General features: G+C 36.2%; 1 protein-coding gene across 2 annotated transcripts; it reads left to right on the top strand.

The window, feature by feature from the left end:
• Positions 1-1607: 1607 nt before the first annotated feature.
• Positions 1608-7819, top strand: drgx (dorsal root ganglia homeobox). Of its 2 annotated transcripts, XM_083539005.1 has the most exons (7): positions 1608-2071; positions 2308-2413; positions 3036-3136; positions 3401-3502; positions 5933-6102; positions 6213-6325; positions 6819-7819. In XM_083539005.1, exons 2-7 carry the CDS (start codon positions 2356-2358, stop codon positions 7145-7147), a joined length of 873 nt encoding a protein of 290 aa, XP_083395131.1. In that variant the 5' UTR covers positions 1608-2071; positions 2308-2355; the 3' UTR covers positions 7148-7819. The 2 variants fall into 2 exon arrangements, with proteins under 2 accessions (XP_083395131.1, XP_083395130.1); XM_083539004.1 differs by lacking the exon at positions 1608-2071 and having other exon boundaries at positions 2299-2413.
• The last annotated feature ends 1915 nt before the right edge of the window (positions 7820-9734 follow it).

Raw genomic sequence — 9734 nt, 5'->3', positions numbered from 1 at the left:
GAGGAGTTTATTTGTTATTTCAGCAGCCTGACACTAGATTTAATTTGGAATAATCATTAAATGTGGCGTATTTTCAAGATGACACTGTTATCATTGGCAATTTTAAATATTATTCCAGTATGCAATTTTATTGTGTATATGATGACCTTCTGGGTAACTCAATGGCTAAACTGTCGACGTGTTAAGGGTTATTGACTGGTATACTGGCATTTTCTGTATATCTCACCCCCACTGGGGTGAGACAGCTGGAGCATATATCTGCGTTTCTATAGTATTTAACCTTTGGTAACCAAATATGCAGTATGGTTTATATAATTCGACTAAATTATTCTTGGATTTGTGTAAGAGCAAAGAGTGGCTAAAGTAAGAACCTAGAGTGGCTTCAGCTCACGCTGACCGTGGTGCTGAAAACTGAACTTACACTCCACTCCGCCCAGAAACGTATAGTAATTAATAAAGTGCATTAATTCTCCATTTATTCGCTCTAATGCAAACTTCATTTCCCTAATGACCTGGATGGCTATTCTAATGATTTTGAGGTTATACACAGAAAAATATCAAGAATTTAATAGACCAATGTATATAAATGACTTAAAGATAAAAAATTAAAAAAAGAATGATTCGATACTATATGTTAATAATACACTAGGGGCTTTTGTAGTATATATTGAAAATCGGGTTTGGGGTATAATTAAAAAAAAAAAAAGGTGTGGTATTCGAATGCAAAATTAAATATCGTTAATAATAATAATGATGTAAACGAGTGCTTGCATCTTTTTAATATTAATAATTATGATAATTATTGGAACAAGTTTTAGTCGTAGTGTATTAGTAGTACTATTTTTTTTATTAAGAATTTACAAGTAGTAATTTAACATTCTGACATCGAATTAAAGAGATAAACAACTTAATTTGTTAGGAAATGTATATTTTCTGTAAACTAAACCTACACCTATAAGCCTGCCACTTTAAAGTTGTACAGTTTTTCTATTTCTAGTTTTCTTCTGCTTTTTTACCGAGGTCATAATAACAACTTTATTTTCAGCTGTGCATAAATTAATTACACGCATTTAATAACCAAAATATCATTATATTCCCCTCCTTTAATATCGTAAACGCTTTACGCCAGGGAAGCGCTTCATCGTGCACGGGGGCCGTAACGGGCTATTATCCTTGGGTAATGCTATTAGAGAACCAATTATGCGCCATTACATTTCCTCTTTTTGCCGTTTATGTGATTTCATCCAATCCCGCCCTCGACTGCAAAATTTCAGCTGCTACTCGGAGCCTCATTTTCCGCGAGCGGAGGAGCGGCCTGTGTCCCGCGCGCGTCTTAAAAGTAATTGAAAGGGTCCCGGTGCACGTCATTTACGCGCGCGAGGCAAATCAATCCTCGGACCCCTTGCTGTGAACAAAATCAAACTGTGGACGTCCGGCCGCTCGACGAGCGCATCACCGCGCAAAGCGGACTCCTTAACCCATATAACGAGCAATTATTGCGCTGACAGCCAATTTAAAATCCAAAAAACAGTCATCTGGATTTTTTAATATAAAAAGCAACTGTGTGCAAAATAAAATAAAAAAAAAATGCACTGAGTGCGCGAGAGTTTATGGTGTGGGAATAACAAGGCGCAACGCCGGGTGACGGGTTGAAGTGAGCTTGAGGCGCGAGAGCGTGAGTGCGCGCGCGCGCGCGCTCCCTGGAACGGGAGAGACGCTGCAGAGAATGTGACGTTCGGCACCACGTGACCGTGTCACTGGGCGCGCGTGCATGGTGCCCCCCGTCCCAAACCAGTCAGCGCAGAAGTCACAGCAAGACATAATCGGGTTAAAGTCCGAGTACGCGTGAGGTTATAAAGGCGACTTGGTGAAAGCGTACACATTCCGCGGACTGCCGTAAAGACACGTGGCCACTTGATCCTAATGTCCAATAGCGAGAGAGAGAAAGTGAGTAGTTCAGGGAGAGAGAGAGAGAAAGTGTAGGAGTGGAAGTGCCGGATATCTGAAGCTGAACAAGAGGAACTCGTATTCTCATCCACAAACCCTGATCGCACAACATCTCCCACAGCAGGTACGAACATTGAGGTTTTTTTATTCATTGCGATGTGCATGCAAACTTTAAACATCTGTTTTAAGAGCTTTCAAATAATAACAAATTATTATTATTATAATATTATATTATATGTGTTGTTTTTATATTATTTTTGTTATTATTGTTATTATTGTTATTATTATTATTATTATTATTATTATCATTATTGTTGTTATAATTATTATTTTTGTTGTTGTTGTTTATCACCGCACAAGCAGGTGGAATACTTTGTGGCTGGATTTCTTCGATCTCAGTGCAGCAGGATGTTTTACTTCCACTGTCCCCCACAGCTGGATGGGGAGTGCTGCAGGACTAATACCTGTGAGTTGTTGTTTTTTCTTTTTACCTGGATCAAATCTGAAAAGACAATTGTATTAATGTTTTATCAGTGTTAACACGTTGTTCTTCTATTCACCTGCATGTGTTTTATATATATTTAAAAATCAGAAAAATGAATACATAAAGAATATTTATTCGATTTCAACCTTTCAAATAAACATTAACTTAAACTTCCGCATCAAAATTCATTCAGGTCAATATTAAAATATTATATGCCGTATTATAAAATGTTAACGCGAAGCCTGGAAATTTGTTATAGAAATATGAGTTGTGCCGTGGCCCAGAGAACAATTTGCTTAACATATTAAATTCAGTACACAAAAGTAGTCAACATTGCCTTTAACACGTTTCCCACAAACTGAAACGCTTTTGCCCTCCAGTCCAGACCCTGTTTAGTGCCGTCTGCTTGGCCACAGATGGTCAATGTCATGCTTTTTAATCTTTTTCACATTTTATTTCATTTCAATCTGTGTGTTAGTTATAAGACCCCAGACTGAGGAGGACAAAATAAACATATGCAATTTGTTCGTACATTTTTTCGAATGCAGTAAAAATATGTCAAGGAATTTTTTTTTTTATCAATTTTTTACATGATATATTTCAGTGAACTCAAACGGCTTTGGGAATCATGCCTCTGGAGATTTCGATGACGGCTTTCTCAGAAGAAAACAACGCAGAAACAGAACAACCTTCACTTTACAACAGGTAGCGTAATGAGTCCAGGTTGGATATTAAGCACTTTAGATGTATTAATATCCTCCGAAGATACGATACGGGTGAATATACTTAAAAAAATAAACGAATTAATAAATTATACTCAAGACACTGTGTCAGCTTTCTCTCTAATCCCGGAGTTCTTGACTAATGGAAAGCAGATGTGGATAAAAAGATAACTGGCTGCTCTGCCTCAAGACAAGTCAATATCTTGATTATGATTCATGAAACATTTTTTTTATATATATTTTGCAGTTAGAAGCCCTGGAAGCAGTTTTTGCTCAAACTCACTATCCGGATGTGTTCACAAGAGAAGAACTGGCTATGAAGATTAATCTGACAGAGGCCCGTGTCCAGGTAAAAACCTGCTCTCAGTTGTTATGGGACAACACGAGTCATATCAGAGCTCTGTGATAGTTTGGTTGTTGGGAAATTATACACTAGTGCCGGGAATAAACTTTATTATGGAATTATTGCACTCTCAGAAATACAGTACTGCATCTTTCCTTTTCTCTGGGGTGGTCCTGATCTCTTTTCGACCTTTAATATGTACGTTTTCCCTGGAAACCTGGATAGAGTGTATTAAAAGTGCATATATTTGTTTTAGGGTAAAGCTTTGAAGGTCTTTTAAAGAAAAGAAAAAACATACTATATCCTTAAAAACACCACTGAAGAGACAATGAAGAAGTAGCTTATTTATTGATTTATTTATTGTATTTTATTATTTATTTTTTACTAAGTGTTTATGATGTCAAATATATAAAGCCCATATTGTTCTTTTAGCACGTTTGTCCAGACAGTAAATTAAAGCTCTCCGTCATTTGCCGGCGCACTTTAATAACATCAACATAATGGGCAATATTAGATTAAGTTGATTAATCGGTCATTCATAATTAACTAGTGATAATGTCCTACACTAATTTGTCCTCGTCTCCAAGGTATGGAAATTACTTAAGTGTTTTGTCTTTACATTAGGAAAAAAAAAGAGAAGTTTTTAAGCGGAATTGCTTGGATTGGAGTGAAAAGCAAAACACAAATGTTGTTGTTGTTGTTGTTTATTTTTAATAATTTTCTTGGTGTCTTGTTGAGGTCCTGCACATCTGGAATCTTTCCTCCACTCGTGTTTTGCGGCCTCGGCACACATATTCTGTTTGTTATCAATTCGTCTAGGTGTAATTAAATCCACGTATACCCGTATGTAATTTCCTGCGTTCCACATTTGCTATTGGCTTTCCAAGATCTAATTGTAGGAGATGGAATAGTTGGCCTTGTGTTCCCCAGGGTCATTTTACTATCGCTTAAACCCGGCGACGCCAAAGCCATAATGGCGTTCGCTGCTGTAAATTAGGGACTGTAAACAAATTATTGCCTCTCTAATCGGATTACCAGATTCGCATTATTAAATCTGAACATGAATCAGCTGCAGCATGCGGGGATATTAAGCTTACATTATTATTAGGAAATAAATTTTCTTTTTGTTGTATAGGGTTGCAGGCGACCCCTCCTCCGCCTCCTCCTCCTCCTTTGGAAAGTGTCAATTGGTTTTGGTTGCACTAAGACCAAACTGCAAATTGAGATTAATGGTGCAATTATGGAGCATGCAGTGTTAGGGGATCATGACTCTTAGCTGGAAGGTGCAAGGGTGAGATAATGTTGCCACAATTGCATTCTGAATATTGTTGTCCTGCCAGTAAAACGTTGCTTCCTATTATACTGAATGAATGCTCAGTGTGTAGGGCTTTTGTGTTTGCTGACATCATTGTACCTTTGCACAATGCTGGCCAGGCATTCGAGATATGACTCCATTATAACCCCTTTCCTATTCAAATATGATTAATGCGTTCGAGAGCGCAGCCTTAATCGAATCTGATGTTGTCAAACAATCACTAAATAGGGAAATAAACGACTTCATCACAGTTCCCTCTTAGAAGCAGGGAGACTGTCAGTAGGAAGTCATTAAAAAATGATAATGAAAAATTGCTCAATTAACTGTTGTTATAGGCAATGACCTTCATTCAATTAAGATACAAGAACTTGGGTGCATATGCTCGGCAGTTGTGTTCATGAAGTTAGAACTGAGTCACCATCAACTCTTATAAGGCTGACACTTAAAGGGCTATGACAGCAATCATAAGTACTCTCAGAAAATGTAGAACCATTACGTGTTCTACAGTTGTTCCTCTGGGAAAACGCTTAATTTTTCTATGTAGAAATCTACAGCAGAGTGCATTGCTTTCAGAAAGGGTTCCAAGTAGAACAGTTTGAGCTGAGCAGTATACTCTAAATAGCATTTATTTCTATATGTGTATTAAACATTATATGCAGTGTTTTATAATTTTTTTGCTACAAAAGCAGTGTGTTTCCAGCGAGAAAATTATCATTAGGAAGTCATTAGGAAAAAAGTTATTTTAATAAACTATTTATGAGTTGCTTAGTAGCTCCTGGTTCCATAATCTCAAATGACTGAAAGTAATGTCCTTTGTACAGTCTTATACAATCTTACATTCCGGTGCTCATGTTAGTTCTTACTCTCCAGTGTTCTGTATTGTTTAAAGATTATAATCACACTAAGGATGGGTTCCCCGTTTTACTCTGGTTCCTCTTAAGGTTTCTTCCTCATAACATTTAAGGGAGCTTTTCCTTGCCACAGTCGCCATGGCTGCTCATCAGGGATAAATACACATCATTCACCTTTACTCTTAAATTCTTTAAAGCTGCTTTGAGACGATGTCTGTTGTGAAAAGCGCTATAGAAATAAACTTGACTTGACCAATGTTGTCTGTCCAGGTGTGGTTTCAGAACCGAAGAGCAAAGTGGAGAAAAACAGAGAGAGGCAGCTCGGATCAAGAGGGCGCAAAAGAGCAAATTAGTGAAGGAACTCCTTCTGCTAGATCTCTCAACCAGTCTCCTGTTGATCAAAGCAGAAACAAAAAAGAACCTCTCGAAGCACAACAAAAGTATGTGGATTATTTCATATAAAGTATATAATGTTATTTCTTATGCACAACAAATAATGTTACTGATTGGCACACGATGTTTGACTCTATGTGCTCTTTCTCCTGCACAGCGTTAACAGAGCAGTTGGTGCTGGAGGGCCCTTTTTCCCATCCTGTTTGCCTGGGACTCTTATCAACACTGCAACTTATGCCCAAGCTTTGTCTCAAGTGGCAACTTTGAAAGGTATGATTTCAAATGGTTCTTCACATTATGACAAATGCAGTTAATATTATATAATATGTAACGCAATACATTTGTATGCAAAAGGGATATGCCGCAATTTTGCAGATAGACTAATAAAGATATGACTAATTAAAAATAACGATTGAAAGTTAACATTGCACAAATAGTGTGCAATAATCACACTGTATATTAGATCACATTATTTATGTTATGATGTTTATTATGTCTTTGATTCCTAAAATCATTTGCATAAGTTATTGAATATATATCATTTAGTCTGCCACAAATTCTTACATTTTGGTTATTTATTTGTCAAGTAAAATACTGATAATTTCCTAAATGCAAATCATTATTGCTTAGTGTAGATTGTGTAATTCTTTGCTTTGATTTTTATATATCTGCTAATACATTTTTACCTGTGAGATTTTTGTCCTATATATATTGTATAATGTGTACTGTATCTACACCTCTGACATGCATGTTTGTATTACAGCAGGAAGCCCTCTGTGTTCTTGTTGTGTGCCTGACCCTATGGGCCTCTCCTTCCTACCTCCCTATGGGTGCCAGAGTAACCGGACGGCCAGCGTTGCAGCTCTGCGCATGAAGGCCAGAGAACACTCCGAGGCTCTGCTGCAGTCAGCCAACCTACTTGGGGCAGTACCTGGGCCAGGAGCAAGAGTTTCTGTTGGTCTCACTCAAAGCACCAATGCAGCGGGAGGAGAAGATCCAAGTCCTGCCTCTGGTTCCTCAAAGATTTCAACCCAAGGAACTACGCCTGAGAAGCAGCTGCATTGCCCAAAGGAGAATCCGGATAAGAAATAAAGGAGTAATTTTTGCCTACACAGCACGTTTCCCCCTCCCGGACATAAGGAATTACAGTCTTATAATGAATGCCTGCTGCCTAGTTCTTATTTCACATGCAGTCAAAAGCATCAGGGCAAGGTGTTCAGTGATATTTACTATTGTATTATAATTTGAGTGTGGGTGCATAAAGCTATTTATTCAATTGTTGTTTATCTATCATTGTTACATTTTGCCTATTATTCTGAATGATATATCGCCTATATACCTTTGGCACTGTAAATGGTTTTAATGGTGGAGAGACTGTTTGTGGGATGAATTTACCCTGGCTGCCAATGTGAATTCATATATTTTTCCAGCCACTTTGATGTAGGACTTATACTGCCTTGTAAACTGTGAAGTCAGGTGATGTAAGAAATTGCATTGTGTGAAGGACAATTTTTTTTTCAAAAAAAAAAAAAAAAAAAATTATATATATACCATGCGCTAATATAAATGACCTAATGTAAAATAACATGCAAGTGTATATCTTTTGTGTTTTCTTGATCTGGTAAAAGCAATTTCATCTTACTGCTCATGGGATGTGACACTCTTGTTGTCATCACATCTGCAAGGCAATGACAGTCTGTGAGTGTTCTCACTCTAGTCCTGTTTTGACATGCTCTTTAAAACAATTAAACATGTAGACATTCATGTACGTTGTCTGTTGCCTATTGCACACACCATCTGGCTGTGATCAATTATTAATTGAGTTCCTTGTATATGAAAGGTAGCGCTGAAAAACGGAAGCAAGGTTTGGTCTTATTATTTATTTAGTTAACGGTAAACCACAGACTCATTCACATTTGATGCACAGACTCTTTACTAAGTAGATGCATATAAGGTTGGTGTAATATAAAGGCTACAGTTGTAGTTGTAATGTAAAGGATTCATTGTTCATGAGATGCCTTTTATGCTGTCAGACCATCAGAGTACCTTCGTTTGAAGCTGACATGCTCATGTTTATACTTGCAAATATTTTAATTTAGCTATTTCTGACATTAAGAATATACAGTAAATTCCAAGGTTATCAAGAAAATGATTCTTATAAAAATATTTAATTTAGGAAAATTAAATAAAGCAGTCATGTGTCCATGAATCCCTGTAGAGATTTCCTCCTTCTTCAGCATCATGGTTGATAAAAGTTGCTTGCATTGACCACTTTTCTCTAAAAGTAACACATTGGACACATGAATGAATGAATTCATTAAAAGTGTTCCGATGCTTTTAATTGGTTGACTATAAAGAAAAAACCTACATGTTTAAGTCTACTCATTTGGAGGCCAGTCGGAGGTCTGATGATGTTCAGCTAACTTTAGGTTTATTTGTTCTAACATTTTTAATTTTGCATGTAGTTGATCTGCAGTTATACTATTCTATACATATATACATTGTTAAGGGCAATTTGGTAATTCTCTTCTAATTACTCTTATAGGTTTTCAAGATAGAAGTCAGTTTTAACATTCATAGTCACAGTGAGAGTCAGTGAAAGTTTCCGAATTGTTACAAATCAGTAAAATTAGTATGTTTCCTAATTGTGCAATCCTTTTATATAGTATCATCAGTTATAATCAGCAGACAATCATCATTTTCTTCACCGAATTCCATCAAAAATCACTAATTAAGGGCCTGACAATGAATGTACAACACTTAATAGGACTGCATCTGAAAAGGACTTAAACTGATTAAATTCATGTCCTTGAGGATTTTCATTAAATTACTTTTGATAGTCAATAACGCAATTAAGTACACTACACACACATTAGCATGAATAATTGATATGGAATTATGTATCATCACAAAGTACTGTCTTAATAATTCATGACGCAACACCCTACTGACATGGCAGAGCTCAATAATGTCAAAAGAACTGTATGCTGCCAGACTATGCATGTGTTTCTCTGGAAAGTACATTTTTTTGTCTGTTTTAAAATTAAATGTGGAAAATAGGATTTGAATTTGAGTTCTTGGTTTACTTTCTGAATATTCAGCACATACAGCACCTTTTGAAGTCATTTCTAATGCCACAGTTCTTAAAATGATATACATTTTGCAGACATTGGGATATAAATAAGAAAGACAAATGTAGCTCTGAATGAATGACACAGTACATGTATACTTAGATATTTAGTTGCATGAATAATAGAATGATTCGTTTTTTGCTTGGGTGTCCTTCATAGAAATGACACTTGTTTTAGAAAGTGATAGAAAAATATCAAATGAATCAATTTTGATAATTGTTCAACCTGAAAATAATGGAATAAATATGAAGATAAAACACCTTTATTCTTCATACAGAGCCATTCTTTTTTAGTAACCTGTTCATTTAATATTGTTTGTAGCAATTCAGTTCCGTTTTTGTATATTTGCATTATCTGTATACCAGGTTTACTACATTTCTGACTTGTTCAGTGTCAAAGTTACACACATAAATTCAGAATAAAGACATCTTATTACGGTTGTTTTTGGTTCACACAATACAGACAGACATTAAATCATGCATCATTTAGCACTGCACTTATTTAATTTGCATTTATTTAATTTTGAACACATCACATTGTGATGTATT

This window comes from Silurus aristotelis (genome assembly GCF_946808225.1).
Source record: "Silurus aristotelis genome assembly, chromosome: 4".
In the NCBI taxonomy this organism is placed as follows: domain Eukaryota; kingdom Metazoa; phylum Chordata; class Actinopteri; order Siluriformes; family Siluridae; genus Silurus; species Silurus aristotelis.
This window is presented reverse-complemented; position numbering and strand designations above follow the sequence as displayed.

Excerpts from the sequence above, each read along its gene's own strand:
- drgx (XM_083539005.1), top strand. The coding sequence starts at position 2,356 with ATGTTTTACTTCCACTGTCCCCCACAGCTGGATGGGGAGTGCTGCAGG. Across the intron at positions 2,414-3,035 it reads GTGCTGCAGGACTAATACCT|TGAACTCAAACGGCTTTGGG; the intron begins GTGAGTTGTTGT and ends GATATATTTCAG. Across the intron at positions 3,137-3,400 it reads CAACCTTCACTTTACAACAG|TTAGAAGCCCTGGAAGCAGT; the intron begins GTAGCGTAATGA and ends TATATTTTGCAG.